The sequence below is a fragment of the Pyrgilauda ruficollis genome, unplaced genomic scaffold (genome assembly GCF_017590135.1).
Source record: "Pyrgilauda ruficollis isolate IOZ18807 unplaced genomic scaffold, ASM1759013v1 scaffold59, whole genome shotgun sequence".
NCBI lineage: Eukaryota > Metazoa > Chordata > Aves > Passeriformes > Passeridae > Pyrgilauda > Pyrgilauda ruficollis.
The window spans coordinates 3,306,710-3,323,891 of record NW_024527599.1 but is presented as its reverse complement, the minus strand read 5'-3'; the positions used below and the strand labels follow the sequence as shown (position 1 = coordinate 3,323,891).

Genomic DNA, 17,182 nt, shown 5'->3' with positions numbered 1-17,182 from the left:
GTTCAGCAGTCCTTCACCATCCAACACAACTCCAGGGCTATGTTTGGTTATTTCCCACCTCTCCTCAGAGGTGCAGCCTGTTCTTGAGTCACTGCTAAAATCTCTGAAAATGGGGCTGGAGCTGCTGCCCTTGCAGGGAGGTGTTGCCATCTCTGAGCAGCTCCAGCATCACTCACAAACAAGAGGAATTTAGGAATTGAACTTGATCTTTATTCCTCCAGCTCTTCCTTCTACTCTCTCATCCCTCTGACTTCACACCCCACCCAACTGAGCCCTTCTCAACTTGGCAACTCCTTTTGTTGGCTTTTGGACTTCTTTAATCTGTTCTCAACTGTTCTCCTCCTTTAAAGTCACTTATTTTGTGAAGCTATTTAATGTCCATGCCCACCATGGTCTCCTATGATTTGATTTATGTCAAGTATCCCATTTGCCTCTTCCCTGGGATGGAAGATGTATTTCCCCACACTCTGCTTTGTATTCTTTAAGTACTTGGTGAGGAGTAAATAGCAGAATTATTTACGAACTAAGCAGGATAACAGTCATTTGTTTTAGCTGTGTTTAGAGTAAATGTTTATCAGTGTGTTCAGTGACACAACATGTCCTGGGGACTACGTGAGTGGCATTTCCAGTGGCACAGACAAAGCCCCTCTTCCCACCTCCAGTGTCATCTCCAAATTCAGCTCTTCTCTGCATTTACTAGAAGCTGTGGTGTACTTTGTACGCAAAAATATTTTTCCCTTTATAAATTACTTCTATGAAAGCTGTGATATGAATTCTTAGGGAATTCATCCAAACTAGGAATGTTTCCTAGTGTGAACACACCTGCCAATGGTAGAAAACACAATAAAAATTTATTTTCATGCCTGTTTCTTCAGCCAGCCTTTGGAAGGTAAGGAGTCCTTTCCAATATTTCAAGTTCCTATTCCACAGAGTGCCAAGAGATTACAGCTGCACTTAGGAGTGTTTGGACCCTGTAAATTCTCAGCTCTCTGTACTTGGGATTGAAAATTGCCATAATTAAACATTTGTTGTTTATGCATTAATAGACTTTCACTCCAATACCAGTGTATTTGATATTCCTGGCTCCTCTCTCACACCAGGTGTCATGTCTTTTCAAACACTCTGAACAATCTGCTTTCTGTGTCTTGATATTCCCAGAATGAAGGGATCCTGGTGCTAAGGCACAGTGACAGCATTGTGACAGGAGCAGAAAATATGTGTGTGTACATTTGTCACATCAAGGAAAGTGGAGTAGGAGGGGGAAAAATGTGTGGTTGATTTTGCTCAAACTTTGCAGGCAAATTATTTTTACCATTTGTCCTTGGGTATGGAGGCCACTCCCCTGATTTCCTTGGGAATGGATCCCTGACCTCATAAATCTCCTTGAGTGTACCTTCAGTGAATTTTAATGTATCCTGAATTCACCTTCTTGCTTTCAAATTATCCTGGGCCATTTAAAATGATGCCCTTGAGTATTAGATTGAGAAACAGGGAGATAGTTATTCATTATTCCTTAGAGAATTCATGCTGTGGGTGTTCCTAGGCAGGTAACTGCATCGAGATCCTTTTGTGTCATGTGCTGGTGGTCATTCCCTCCAGCAAAATCATGGGGTTTTTTTATTTTTCCTGGGGAAATATTGGGAAATCACCAGGACACAAATCCTGGATGTTATCCATGTGATAATTTAGCTGAGCTCACCTTGGGCATCATTTTCAGTCTGCTGCTTTTGCTGTTCCAATGCAGTGAAAACTTCCAGGGATTTTTCTCTGTTCTTTTCACATCTGGAACATTCCTTCATCTGTTTGCTGTTGCACAGATCTTCCTGGGATTTACCACTTTTCTGAAATTTTCTTGGTCAAGAGCAGACTGCTCAGATTAACTGAAAAGATGCCCGACTTTAGGGCTACTTTAAAAAGTCATCTTTCTTTTTCTCTTTATAACACACACTGTCACTGGGACTGACAGGCTGCCTTCAGTTTAATTTAGGCACAGGCTTGAATTTATGGTTCTCCTGGTACCACTTTTAATGTGACTTGTCATAGACTGAAATTTAATGAGTCATGTGTGGAACCCTCCAGATTTGACACATGAAAGAGTGGAGGTGTGACCTTAACAGCTGAAAAAGAGAAACTTGGGGGGAAAAAGAATCAATATTTGTGTGTTTACACTGAAGAGACTGTAAACAGGTAAAACTTCCTTCAAAGGAACAGGACCCAAGTAACCGATGTCTCTCTACTGCAGAGACATGATTAAAGATAACAACGAAATTGTTCCACTAATGGGCAAGAAAACAAACCCACCTGGAAATCCCCCTGCAAACCAGCAAGAGAAAAAAGTGACTGAAGGCACTCCCACCAAGAAAAGGTAGGACTGAGCTCAGCCCAAACCACTAAAACTCCCTGCTTTATCTTCTTTAGGAGATCTTTGCACTGAAATACCACCAACACCTTTGTTCTGTGCAACCTCACAAGGACCTGATCTAATGATGGTTAATGTTTGGTATAAAGTGATCTTTTTAAGAGAGCACATGGAAGAACACACCAGGTTTTATGTAAAAGGCTGGCCTGAAAAAAGGGAGCATTTTAAACTTAATCTGTCACATTTCCATGTGAGGCTATGGAAAGGCTGAGGGCAGGAGGTTTGAAAAATCCTATCACAAACAGAAACCTAAATTCACTCTCTTTTTCATTAGTCTGATTAATGAGACTTTTTTTTTGTTTTATAAAATATTCACTTTCATTCATAATTGATGTTAGAGAATTAATAAAGGGATTGAGGGTTTGTATTTAATATGAATGGGGAAATATGAGCTGTAATTCCTGCCTGATACTATGAAAACAACTAAGTTACTGTAGAGTGAGGATAAATTTTCATTCATAAACTTTTCATTCTGAATGATTACTGGTTATTATGGCAATTTCTGAAACTCTGAAGACCTGGCCAATTGTGGCTGTTCTGACATTTGTAATTCTCAATAATCAGAGGAATCACTTTTCACAGGAATGGTGCCATTAGTTATTTGAGATCCACTGCCTGGGTGGTCCAGTTTCTCTTTTTGTCATTAAATTCAAGAAGAGAAGCTCTTTGGTGGCATATGGGGAGAGACTAAATGTCTGAACAGCTCATGATACACCCAGCACTTCAAAAGGGGCAATTCCCTGGCAGATTGTGGAGTTACAGGAACACTGCCAAAGCCAAGCCTCAATTACTGAACCCCAATCTCACACTCCTTGTGGCCTCAGGAACAGGAACCCTGGGGTTTTTCCCACCTCTCAAGCCAGAGCTCAGGGTGTGGCTGGCAGCATTCCTGCACCACACAGCACCCACATCACGTGGATTTTAATGCAGGGCTTTAACACATTCTATTAATTATGTGTTCCAATGCTGCTTCATGCTATTCCTTCAAAACTCTCCCTCCCCTGCCCCAGCAGAGCTGCTGCACTCCCAGGGTGGCATTTCTCACTCTCAATATTCACTTTCTTACAGGCAGTGCCATTCCCTGCTGGAAGCCCCTGGAACTGGGGTGTTCTGGGGCTGTAATTAAGCACAGGAAATGCGAGGGGAGGCAGGGTGGGGAGAGGCTGGCAGAGCTGCTGATGGGCAGAGCACCCAGCCACGTCAGCACCCGGCTATTTGATGGCACCCTGCTTTGCATGGTGGCTTTGGGGTGTCATTTCCCTCCCATGACATGCCCAGGTAACCCAAAGCCAGGAGAGGTGAGCTCTGTCAGCCCCCAAAGCAGGGTTCCCTTCCCAGGGTCTGCACAGCTGTTGGGTGCCAGAATTAACACCTGGATCATGGAGCCACTGGAAAAGGAGGTCAACTAGATACTGCTGGTTTTAGCAAATATCAGCAGCTTATTCACTGGTGTCCTAATAATACCATTTTAAATAATACCTCTTTTTTTTATTTTTTTTTTTCATTTTACCATCAATGCAACTACTTCATCTTCCCCAAAAAAATCTTGTTGGAAGTGCAGTTAGATAAGAAATGCCCTATGGACAAACCCATAAATATTGGGTGAATTGGAAAGGTTTTCCAGGTGACTACTGCAACATTTTAGAGATGTAAGGCAGTTTCTGAACAACAGCTCCTGTGGGAGTTGCTGCATCCACCCCTGAAACTCCTCAGTCTGTGGGAGCTGTAGCAATGTTTTACTGAGATCCAGTAAAACCAAGCCATTGATTTTTGCCTCTCAACTCTGCAGGCTTTTAAAAGGTGAAATCTTTCTTTTCATATCACTTTGTCTGTGTCGTTCCAAATTTTATTTCTTTTCACTATCGATATTTATATAATTATTTATAGGGAGAACAATTAAATGTCATGCAGGCAAGGGGACACATTCAGCCCTGGCTGGTGGAAATGCCTGATGTCACTCAATGTGTGACCTTTCAAACTTTCTGATTTAATCACAATCACTATTTGAAATGATCCATCCTGATGGCTCCTGGCTGGAAGAGCAGGGACTACTGGGATTTAAAAAAATAATTTTTGTGTGGCTGGGCAGTGACAGGAACTGGGTGCAAGGCTGGTTTAGAGACTGCTGCTCACACATGTCAGGATCTGATGCCATGTGTTCCAAAAATACCTTGGGAATTTTGCCCATCTGCCAGCCTGGAAGAGCTGGGCACAGGCTGGGATCCCCTCAGGGAAAGCAGATAAGCCTCAGCTCCAGCTCAGCTTTAATGCCAGGAGAGATAAATTATCAAGCTTGTCCTTGGTAGTTCTTTTCTTGGTTCATGGTTGGGCTTGCCTTTTATCACTGATACTTTTTAAAATGCACTGTCTTCAACAGTTCCCACTTTTTCCTGGAGATTGATGGTTTTGAAAGCAATGCCAGTCCCAATAACACCTCTCCCCCTGTGTTTTCCAAACCCATGGATTCCAACATTCGCCCGTGGTAAGTTCCAGATGCACAAGCAATGATCCTGCTGCAAATATATCCATTTTCTTCCAGCACCTTCCCCTTAATTCTCCTTGGGCCTCAGTGCCAGGATTTCACATGACTTTTTACAGCTTTTGGTCACTTCAAAGACAGAACTTCACTGGAGATTTATCTCTGGTTTTATCTACTGCTGTCATTTCTATGGAATAAATCAGGCTTCAGATCTGAATAAATCTAAAATCAGTCATTTTTTTTTAAATCTTAGCCTCTTATTAGAACAAACTCCATGCTCTCATTTGGGTGTTTTCTGCTGTGTGAAGACCACAGCCTAATTTAGCTGTTCCCAGCTGGTTGCTGACGTCTTCCCTCTATTGCTCATTAACAATCAAACGTGGAAATGCTGAATTTGAAATATCTAAAGCAGCCATTTATGCTGAATGAATAGAGAAAAATTATGACTGAGAAGAATACATTTAATTTTAAAAAATGTGTGGGGTGCTAACAACCAATAATTATGAGTAAGGGAAATATGTCACAAATCAGGCACAGGCCCAGAATGGCCAAAGGTTTTTGTGGCTGAGGGTGTCTGGTCAGCTTTTAGGAATTGACTGACAGGCTGATTTTGGTTTCAGAGGAGAGGTGTCCAAATTTCCCCCTGTCATTCAGGAAGTGACCTGCACATGTGCTTTGTCACCACATTACTCAGCTTTCTGCAGAGGAGACACAGATGGATTAGGAATGGACTCAGAGCTCCCAGATTTAATTCAAAGAGAAGGGAATACCTGCAGAGCAGTGCTGTCCATGCATCTGTTTTGCCAATAATTAATAGCTCAGGTTCCCTAAATTATTAACCTGAGGTAGTTCATCCAATCTGAACCTTAGAGAAAACAATAATACAAGTAAGAAACTCATTTATCTTAATTTTTCTAAGTCAGATCTGCTTTTAGGACTGTGTGGAAATTATGTACAGCAATTACAAAATATCAATGCCATTGAAAATCCTTTAAATATATCACCTACACATCTATTTAGGGCCCAGTCCTCAATTTCTTTCAGTCAAGTCAGTCACAAAACACTCCTGAATTGCCTCCAGTGTTCTGTGTAGTAAATCTTTAGGTAAATCTTTCATTGTGGGCTTGCAACCCCCTCACTGCTACTGATTTAGCACTTGTTTTGTGCCAGATGACAAATTAAGCATGTGAAAAGGAAGAATGCAGGCTTCAAGCATTCAGGGTGATGCATAAAAAGCAGTGATTATTAAAAAGGAAAAAAAAAAAAGTTCCCACGGTTTAAGGATGTGTAGTGAAATAATAAAACACAAAGCAGATTGCTTTCCTAATGTGGTCTTTTTTAAAATATAATAAAATCCTGTGAGTCTCTTCATTTTTATCACTCACTTTAAAATCCATGTGGGAGATAAAATGATAGAATTAAAAGGCCAATGTCAAATTGGACTAATTTAAGCTCTAGTGCAGATACTCTAACCTACCATTGACTGGTTCTTCGTGCAATTTGCCAAAATACCTGCTAATATCTTGGCACATTTGCTTTTCTTTCTCTGCAGTGCATCTGCAAATGGGGAAGACATGGATTCCCCCCAGTCCCTTCAGGATGATGCCACTGAGTACAGCCCTAATGTGGACAGCTGTGGGTGAGTGGAGACACAAATATTTCTCAGCACATTTTCAATTGATTCAGTCTGTGGAAGGGTAGATATTACCTATTTTTCCTGGCATGTTTTAGAAAAAAAAGGTCATGTGTGCATGCCTTTCTGATCCTTTAATAATTAAATATTGAAATAAACAACTCTAATCTCTCAATTTTCATATTTAGTGTGAGGATTCTTCATATAAAATGGGTGTTTTTTTAGATGGCAACACAGGACCCACACACCACAACCAGGCATGGAGTATTTCTGCTTGGGGGAAATATTAAATAATTCTTTTTCCAGAAGAAAGGATGATCAGAAAGTGGTGTAAGTTGTGAGGTTAAGATCTCTCTTCAGCTGTGAGAGCAGCCCCAGCTAACCTCAGCACTGTGGCAGAGCAAAGAAGAGCTCCTTAGCCTTTATTCTAGAAGAATGCATAAACTGAATAAAACATAAAATACTTGAAAAATGTGCTGTTTATAATAAAGCAGCCTCTCAACAGCCCACTCACCTGCAAATGAGCAATGTGAGAAATATTCTGAGCTATCCATGGCAGCGGGGCAAGTTCATCCAGTCTGGGGCCAACAATTGCATTTGCTTTTACCCTTCTTAAAAATAAAATAAACCAGGATAAATTACACCAGCAACTTCATGATGATTTCTTACAATTCAGTGCTACCACATGCCCAGGCCCTGAGCTGAGGAGTGCCAGGAAGAAGCTGAAGAGGAACCTGTTCCGGGCAGTGTCCGAGGGCAACGCGGAGGAGCTGCAGCGGCTGCTGGCCGAGCTCAGGGAGCGCTCGGGGGCCTGCACCTCCCTGCCCGTGCCAGGTGAGCCCTGCAGGCACCCGGGCTGCTGCCTCAGCTGCTACATTTTGTGTTTTTTTAGATTCTCTACTGATTTAGTGTGCAGTTCTGAGCTTTGTATTAGGGGATGGTGAGGTCTCTTCACAGAGCAGGGAGATGAGACAATTCCTTCTCCAGCTGGGGACCAAGGACAAATGATCCAAATCTCAGTCCCAAGAGCACAAACAACGTGGGCTGAAGAGAGAAAAACAAGAAGGATGGGACTTCATAACTAAAGCTGTAATTGGATAATTAAATCCAATATGCAAATGGAGCAGAACTGGTGAAAGTGAGAGACCCCGTGAGCGCTCGTGCATTTTGGGACCATTTTGGTTCATCTTGGGTGCAGCCCTGGCTGGGCTCTTGTGCTGCCCAAGGTGCATCCATGGAGGAGATCCTTTTAATAAATCCCTATTTTATTCTTTAACTCCATCTAGCCTCTGTTCTAGGTCAGCCTTCACAAGGCACCAGGGGAGGGCTGCCAGCTTTCCTGGAAGCTCAGGGGCAGCCTAAATCTGGGAATGGTCTTTATTTCCCTGGGAATGTCTTTATTTCCCTGTGAATTATCTTTTTTCCCCTAGGAATTATCTTTATTTCCCTGGGAATTTGAGAGTTATGGCACCAGGATGTCCAACAGGAACACCAAGGTTGCCTTGGTGCTCAAGAACTAAGTGAACAGGATGGAGTCATGGTTTGGGAAATAGTTTGTGTTCATCTATATCCATCAGGTTTCACCCCTAATGAGCAGAAGTTTAATAAATAACAATTATCTAATCTCAAAATTCACTCTTGTAGATTACCTGATGAAGAAGTTCACGGCTTCAGACACTGGCAAAACTTGTCTGATGAAAGCTCTGCTGAACATCAACCAGAACACAAACGAGATAGTGAACATGCTCCTGTCCTTTGCAGAGGAAAATGGCATTTTGGAGAGATTTATCAATGCAGCATACACAGAAGAGGCATATAAAGGTATTGCCATCTGATAGCAGTTTCAGGTATATGGTTAAACATAACCTCCATAAAATAATAATGGTTTAAATCCCTTCAACCAACTTTTATTCATTACCACTGGTGCCATCCTTTGTGAAACATCATTAATGTTTCAGAGTGTGCTTGAGAGACTCAGCCCTAAATTCCTGTGTCTGCTTTTTCAGGCCAGACAGCTCTAAATATTGCCATTGAGAGGAGACAGTATGAAATCACTCAGAGCCTCATAGAGAAAGGAGCTGATGTCAATGCTCATGCCCAGGGTATTTTCTTTAATCCCAAACACAAGCATGAAGGCTTTTATTTTGGTAAGTGGAATTGAGATATTTCTGGAAAAGTTAACAAGGAATACCCAAAACTTCCATAAAACAAGAGCTTAATCCAGTACAATCAATGTATAAATGAGCTTTCATATATTAAGATGTTTAACACAATATTTTTTATTCTGATGAAATAAACCACGACCACTTGTTGCATTTTGTGATTCTGCAGGTGAGACTGCACTGGCTTTGGCAGCATGTACCAACCAGCCAGACATAATTGAGCTGTTAATGGACAATGCCAGGACCAATATTTCCTCTCAGGATTCCAGAGGAAACAACATCCTCCATGCATTAGTGACCGTGGCAGAGGACTCCAAAACACAGAATGACTTTGTGATCAGAATGTATGACATGATCCTGCTGAAAAGTAAAGACAGGAATCTGGAAACAACCAAGAATAGGGAGGGTTTGACACCGCTGCAATTAGCTGCAAAAACTGGGAAATTAGAGGTGGGTGTGATTTTAGCAGCATCTAAGAGAAACTTGTGCTCTGACAGATCTCTTTCCAGGCTGGTTGTGCTGTTTTCTGTCAGTATTAGTGAGCTAATTTTGTTCAAAACACAAATATTTCCACTGCAGTGTTGTTTTAATGCTTCAAGGTTTCTCTGTAACTCCCTCTCTCTGTACAACCTACACAAGCTGTTTAGAACCAGCCTTCTGTTGTACAGAAATTCTGCATTTACCACCAAACAATTTCAGAAATCTCATTAGAACTGCTCTGTTGTACTGCTGTAGAGTTTGGTTTGCATAAATCCACTGCAGTGTAAAGAATTGGCACTGGGATGATTTAGAAAAGAATTAAGTTCAAGGAAGGCATAAATGAACACAGGGAAAACTGTGCTTTCATTCTTTAGAAAAATCTCTCTGACAGAAAATCTGAAGGCATTAAAACCACTGAACTTATTTCTTAGAGGTTTTTCACCTCCAGCACCCCTCACTGAATAACAAAATTACAAATACATTAAATTGAACAACTGTACAAAATGTTGCAGATAAAAGGTGAGAGTTTGGGCAATTCATGTATTAATGTGTTTGTCCTTTCCCTGAACAGCTGCTGACAAATCATTTGTTCATGTTTTAGATTCTGAAGTACATCCTGAGCAGAGAGATCAGAGAGAAGGCAAACAGGAGCCTGTCAAGAAAATTCACAGACTGGGCTTATGGTCCTGTTCAGTCTTCTCTGTATGACCTGACAGAGCTGGACACCACTGCTGACAACTCAGTGCTGGAAATCATTGTCTATAATACAAATATTGGGGTAAGTTGCCTATTATATAAAATATTTATTATATTATAAAAATATAATGAAGTATTATTATAATAAAATATTACATTATTAAATATATAAGAATACTATTATAATACTATAATAAGATTAATCTAATAATAAACTGCTAGAATATATATTAAATATTTTTTTTCTAACAGTATCCCCATATTAGAATTGTCAGCCTTGCAAACAACTGAATTACTTGTGAACAGTAATTTTTGATTCTCAGTTTTTGTATCAGGAGCAAGATGAAATTTATGCTGCTGCATAATGTCAGCTGTAAGCAAATATGCATTCAGCTCCTGCAACACAGGTTAGTGATTTTGGAAGTGTCTTTTCCATCCCAGGGAGGTCTGGCACATCCCTGAGCACAGAGGTGTTTCTAGGGCAGCAAGGATAGCATGGAGTGAAATACACAAAATTCACACCTAAAATTCAGTTTCCTTACAGGCAATGAGTTGAAATATTTAATTTATTTATTTATTTTTTTCCCCTCCTCAGAATCGTCATGAGATGCTGACTTTGGAGCCTCTGAACTCACTGCTGAGGATGAAGTGGAAGAAGTTTGCACGGCACATGTTCTTCATGTCCTGCTGGTTTTATTTCCTGTACAATGTAACATTAACGTTGGTTTCCTACCACAGGCCCAATGAAAATGAAGTGAGTACAGCAGCTGAACCTCACCAAATTTACTGACTTAAAAGCAATAGTATTTCCTGAATTGGGTTTGAAATGCTAAAACAAGGACAGATATTGGAATATCTGGATATAGAGAGACCACATCCCCACATTAGTGTAGGAACATCAGAATTGCATTTTGTGGAAGTGACCTAAAATACAAATAAATGATACAAAGACTCAGTGAAATTTCTGAAGGAAAGAGGGTATTTTGGTTTTCCTTTAAGAAAGAAACATCTGATACTTGAAACACCACTCTTAGGGGGTTGAATGTGTAAATACATCAAGACAATTCTCCCTGGAAGGGGAGAAATTGTGAACCCAGAGAGTTACAGGTGGGAGAGTTTCTGTTGCTTTGCCTTTCACCCTTCAGGGATGGAACTGAGATTTTCCTTCTGGATTTGTTCTGCAGGCTCCTCCTTATCCCCTGGCTCTGACCCGAGGGGTGGGGTGGCTGCAGTTGTCAGGACAGGTGATGGTCATGTTAGGAGCAATATTTTTAGCCATAAAAGAGGTAAGATTTTCTTTTTTTTTTTTTTTTTTGTAAAAAACATACAGCTAATTTGTAAAGAACTTCTCTAAATTTATGAATATGCTGTTGCTGATATTGGTATCACACATGGAGTATTTTTGATATGTGTAATTGTCAAATCTTTGGCACAATCACTTATTCAGAATGACCCTGGTTATAAATGTGATTACAACTGTGAAACAAATATAAGGATGTTTGCTTTTCAAATTGTCAATGCAGAGATCTGATATTTGTATTATATCAGTATTGTCAAATTATTGGCTTTAAGGACAAAAGAATTGCAAGTTGTAATGAAAAACAAATCCCATGGTATAACTTTGCCATGTAAGTAATTAAAAACAGTAACTTAAATTGTGCCACAGATGACAGAATTTTAACCTTTGAATTTACAGCCCTATAAAAAATTAACTCTAAAAGTTACCCCATCTTATCAGTAGATGGAATAGTTCAGAACACCAGTTAAATTATTTTGAAAAACAGATTTTGAGGTCTGTTTTCTCTTTACCATGCCTACATTTTCTGTTTCTGCCTGCTCAGAGTGTGGCCATCTTCCTGCTCAGGCCCTCAGACCTGCAGTCCATCCTCTCTGATGCCTGGTTCCACTTTGCATTGTAAGTCTGACATGTATATATATATTTTGTTCCTACTGTATATAAAATTGTCTATCTCATGGTCACAGAGAATGTGCTCCTGTAGCAGATTTTCACTTTTCCCCCTCAAAATTATCAGTTTTAGAGGGAAGGATGTAAGTTTGCCTGCAGCTTTTCTGTAACACAAACTCTGGGTTCCACTGTCAGTGACAATGCCAGGGTTGATGTGCATGGAGTGGATTTTTCCCTCGTGCCAGTGTCTTCCCTATTTGTGGAAAATCTGTAATGATTCTATCAATTCTTTAAGCTAAAGCTGCAATTAAATGGCTTCTGAGATATTGTAAGGATTCTTACAATTCTGTCAGCAATATCTGCATTGAGCAGCTGTTTTGGGGAGAATAGTTTACCTAAATTAAGCTTTAATAAATAGAATCCTTATATGTTAATATACTTATACTGCTTGCACTGACCTATTTTATCATTAAACTATAATGCCAATTTCATGGGGAGAATAAAAAAGCAGCATGAAATTAGAAATTAAGCCTAAAGAGCAAAGAAATCTTGTTTTCATATTTTTCCATTCTGTTGTTGGTTTTGTGCTAGTAATTTCTCTTTTACGTATATGTTTGTTTTTTAACAGTTTTATACAAGCTTTGCTTGTGATCTTCTCTGTCTTTTTGTACTTGTTTTCCTACAAAGAACACCTGGTGTGTCTTGTTTTGGCAATGGCCCTTGGCTGGGCCAATATGCTCTATTTCACCAGAGGTTTCCAGTCCATGGGCATTTACAGTGTGATGATACAAAAGGCAAGTTTTTCTTTTCTTTTACCTGCCTGATAACACTCCATTGTTCTACAATCCAAATCAAGTATATTTAGCAATTATATGTATTTTATAGTTCATTTTGAAATGCCTTCTTTCCAGTTTGTCTGCATTATTTCAGCAGAACACAATATTTGTTCTTCTTCAACAGCAGGAACTAGTGTGTATCTTAATATTGACATTTTTATTACATTAAATATGTGAGTAGCTTGTGTTTTTTCCAGCTAAAGTAGTTCTGCAATTTAATTGCATCATAATCTGTAATGTCTGTATTGTACAGAATTAGTCACTCTCACTAGAGAGCACATCAGGCTTGAGATAAAAAATCAGACCTTTGGATTTGTTTGCTCAAGGAAGGCAGTCTGATGCTTTAGTGTGTGCCTCACCTGTACCCCTGCAGAATTCAAAAGCACAAAGCTAGCTCTGAATTTTAATTTCTGTCAATTGTTTCATTCCATTTTCAGGTCATCCTGCACGATGTGATCAAGTTTTTAGTTGTGTACATGGTGTTTTTGCTGGGATTTGGCGTAGGTAAATATCACTGGAGAAAAGCACTGATGCTCTGTGTGAGTAAAAATTTTAGCATTATTATGAATAAGAACCCTGTTTTCATGAGAGCTCATGTTGGGGTTTCTTCTGGATGTTAAGTTTAGGCGTGAACAGATTTGCCTTGGTCTCAAATCCCTGGAATCTCATTTGATGTGGGCTCTTTCCTGGAGCTGTCACCTGGCTGCTCTGTGTGGCCGGGCAGCTCTGGCTCTCTTCAGCAGTTTGAATTCTTTGGGATGAAGTGCCTGTATTCCTAAATAATGATTGTGACTGAAACTTCCTTGTGCTTCCTTCTCAGCTCTGGCTGCCCTGATTGAGACGTGCCAGGAGGGTGGGGAATGCCACTCCAACAGCAGCCTGGGGCCTGTCCTGATGGATCTGTTCAAGCTCACCCTGGGGCTGGGTGACCTGGAGATCCAGCAGAACTCCAAGTACCCTGTCCTGTTCCTCCTGCTCCTCATTACTTTCGTTGTGCTGACTTTTGTTCTTCTCTTGAACATGCTGATTGCATTAATGGGAGAAACTGTGGAGGATATTTCTAAGGAGAGTGAGCACATCTGGAAACTCCAGGTTTGTTTGGGAGATTGGGAGATGCTTGGGCTAAAACCCTCATGCTGACACAGCAGGTTAAGTGTTAAAGATAATCCTCATCTGGTTTTGTGTGTAAATAATAAAAATAAGTAATTCCACTGACACAGCAGGTTAAGTGTTAAAGATAATCCTCATCTGGTTTTGCATGAATAATAGACATAAATAAGTCCAGTATTAGAGAATTGTAGGAACTTTGGAATTAACAATCCTAAAGGTTTGGATTTCCAACCCATGCACTGTCATGACTTTCTTTCCCCAGGATATATCACAGAATGACATATTCACTATTTTTCCAGGAATCTGAATTCCTATTTCACAAATTATCACTGATTTGCTGGTTTTGGTGTTGGCTGTGGGTGGAGGTTTGACCTGTTGCAAACTGCATGCTGTGAAATCAGACCATGGCTAACCATACTCATTTTACTATTTACTGCCAATAGAGAGCCAGGACTATTTTGGAATTTGAAAAATTCTTACCAAAATGCCTGAGGAAAAAATTCCAGCTGGGAGAACGGTGTAAAGTGGCTGAAAACGACACCAGGGTGTGTTTAAGGTAAAGCAAAGCTGGAATCATGTGCTATCATTTCTGCTCTCTTTGTGCTGCTTCAAGGTTATTTTTCCTCAAAACCCTCTTTAAAATATGTCTATTATCTCTACAAATTATACTAGGTGTACAGAAACATAATTTGGATTTTTTTTTTCAGTTGTAACCAGTTGTTTGAATAGGGAAAATGTATAAATTTTTATGTAGGCAATCTTTTGGTAAGAAATTATTTTCATCTTCATATGTTTTGACTGTAGAAGCATCAAATCTGTTTGCAGTAAATGTCACTTTATCATAATCTCCTTTGAATGTCAGCTTAAAAGCAATCACAGTTAAGTTGATTGGTAATTGATGATTACCATATTAAAGAACTGTGCTGTTTAATGAAAAAGACTTTAATATTTCAAGGCTGTGCTAACAGTGTGTGAAATTATGAAGCAGTCTTGGTATTATTCTCACCTTCATATAGTGCAAAAGACATTCAGGCTTTAGTGCCAGCAAAGCAGGTGGTCAAGTGTGACAATCCCAGGAAGGAACAAAGGGGGAAGGTCAGGGATGTAGCTGGGGGATAATTCATGGTGATAACACAATTTATGTACAATGTTAACTGGGGGATAATTCATGGTGATAACACAATTTATGTACAATGTAAACAGGATTAATGAAGTGAAATGGACCGAGTGGAAAACCCATGTTTCATTTATTAATGAAGATCCAGGGCCAACAGGTACTGTGGAATTTTATGACACCTATTTGCAGAATCTTTTCTTATTAGAAATGTTTTTGATAGAGTTTTATACCTTTAAAATATAAGCTCTTATATTAAACCACATATTATTGCTAGAGAAACTAATGGTTAATATGGCAGTGGTGTTAAATTACTTTTAAAGACTTGGAGAGAGGGTTGGTGACAAACAAGTTTTGTAACATATATATTGGGTGACATAAATGTTGCCCAGGAAATCCAAGACATCCATCTGCTGCCAGGACAGGAGTGTCCTGGAGAAATGAGCTCCCTCTGGGGTGAAAAATTTCTGTAGAAGATATGGTAGCAAACTGAGAGCTTGCTGTTTAAATAATACATGTTTTTAACAAAAAAGAAAAAAAAAAGGTGCAAAATTCTGATCTTAGCAATACAGTTTCTACCATATCCTGTTTTGTTTACAATGCATTTTTTTGCAGATCCAAGCAAAATTCAAGATAATTCAAGAACTAATAGCAAAAACACCCTGAATACGTTTGAAGAAATGGATGATTTGCCTGAAACTTCTGTTTAGTTGTGCTGTGCTTGACGTGTGGCTCTTCTGAAGGTTAAAAGCATCAGCAGTGGAGGCTGAAAGCTTTGTGGCTGTTTTGGACAGCTGTAGCCAGCTGGAACACAAACTTTCAGTGACACAGTCTGATGGCTTGCACCCATTTATTCAGAGCAGCTGAGCTGAAATAAATGGGATTATTTCACTGGGTCAGTTCTGAGCCTCTCAAACTGTTGCTGTCCAAGTTTGCCTGATGCTCCTCAAACTTGGCTCGAGACGTTTAACTGGATAAAAAAGGTCAAATGTGAGATATTTCTTCCTTTTGTGGAAAATTAAGGTCATTGTGATCCCAATCTGCTGGTTTTTGGAATCCTTAACTCATGAGAAACGCATTTTGTAGACTGAAACAAAAAAAGTTCTTGTGGAGAAAAGAAAAGCATTTCAGTTCTGAAGATGACTAAATGAAGTATGTCATTTTGAAGTCACAAGGTTCTGGGTACATTTGCAGCTCTTGCATTGACTGTCAGTGTTACTGGGGGCTTGGTCCCATCAGCTGGAAAATCAGATCCCAGTGGCTTTGCTGGTCTGTTTTCCTCTGTGCAGTCCCAGGGTGTAATTGGAGTTTATTGCTGTGTATTTATTACTGTGTGTCTGTGCCTCCCCATGAACTAACAGGGCAGAAATAGAATTCCTGATGGAGGATTTTTGCTCCAGTCACAACATTACCTTTCCTCCTTGGCTTTTCCATGCTGTTGCATCTTCCTACATAAAGAGTTACCACACTGGAAGTTTTTCTGAATTAATTTTTGCATTTAACCACTTTAGAAAAATCAGAAGTCAATATTTCTTCCCCAGGTGAACAAAATTAGTTCAATGCAATGCAATTCCAGACTTTATTTTTTATTCAGAGGACTCTGTAATGCATTTCTGTAGCTCTTATTTAATTACCTGTGATGACCAAGTACTATGAATTATATTTTTAGTTTTCTATTTTATGTGTGTATATATAAGGACAAATATATATAAATATTTGTTCTGTGTACTTTTAAATTTCAATTAACATGTATCTCCAGTGTCACGGCTTTTCATCAGAATTATTCATGTGGTGCCTGTTTTAAAGGTGCTATTTTAGGTGAGACTCAGGGGAACTCAGTTCTGTGTTTGAATGATAATAAGAATTGCATTGGATTTTGCAGCTGTGGGCAAAATGATCCAAAAGACTTTCTTAAGACAGAAGAGAGCGTGAGGGAAGCCAGCAGTGGGAAGGATAATGCAAAATATTTACAGGGATGGTGAGCGTGGGTCCTGCTGCCCAACCACCCCTGACAGACACCGTGCCCTGAGATTCCAACCACGGCCTGCATGGATGGATGGGATCCACAGGAACCTTGGGCTGTGTTCTGGGCACAGGAATTGCAGGGGAAGGACATTTGTGTACCCACAGACCACGTCACACCCCAGCGCTGTTTGGCTTTCTCAGCAGGAGACGTGAGGATGAGAAGAAAAGTTCCTGCGGTCTGGGAATCTTTGATCGTTGATTTTGCACCAAAGCTGCCAAGGAAGGACATTGCCTCAGGGCTGCTCAGCTCTGCCTGGATCCTTTCTGTGCCAGTTTTTGTACAAAGGGAAAAAAAATACCTCTTCACACACACTCAGGAACC

The 17,182-nt window shown here is 40.0% G+C and overlaps 1 protein-coding gene across 1 annotated transcript; it reads left to right on the top strand.

Moving 5' to 3' along the window:
* The first annotated feature begins 2,246 nt into the window (after positions 1 to 2,246).
* On the top strand, positions 2,247 to 15,904 carry TRPV3 (transient receptor potential cation channel subfamily V member 3). Its single transcript, XM_041482839.1, has 17 exons — positions 2,247 to 2,365; positions 4,797 to 4,901; positions 6,451 to 6,537; positions 7,208 to 7,365; positions 8,176 to 8,352; positions 8,538 to 8,678; positions 8,863 to 9,143; positions 9,775 to 9,951; positions 10,465 to 10,623; positions 11,054 to 11,155; positions 11,711 to 11,784; positions 12,404 to 12,569; positions 13,049 to 13,115; positions 13,432 to 13,703; positions 14,165 to 14,277; positions 14,925 to 14,995; positions 15,451 to 15,904. Exons 1-17 carry the CDS (start codon positions 2,247 to 2,249, stop codon positions 15,543 to 15,545), a joined length of 2,364 nt encoding a protein of 787 aa, XP_041338773.1. The 3' UTR covers positions 15,546 to 15,904.
* The last annotated feature ends 1,278 nt before the right edge of the window (positions 15,905 to 17,182 follow it).

What these genes read in the sequence shown, in the direction of transcription:
- TRPV3 (XM_041482839.1), top strand. Translation starts at nt 2,247, where the DNA reads ATGATTAAAGATAACAACGAAATTGTTCCACTAATGGGCAAGAAAACA. An exon ending in CCTAATGTGGACAGCTGTGG is followed by an intron (nt 6,538 to 7,207) that starts GTGAGTGGAGAC and finishes CTTACAATTCAG; the next exon opens with TGCTACCACATGCCCAGGCC. An exon ending in CAAAAACTGGGAAATTAGAG is followed by an intron (nt 9,144 to 9,774) that starts GTGGGTGTGATT and finishes TTCATGTTTTAG; the next exon opens with ATTCTGAAGTACATCCTGAG.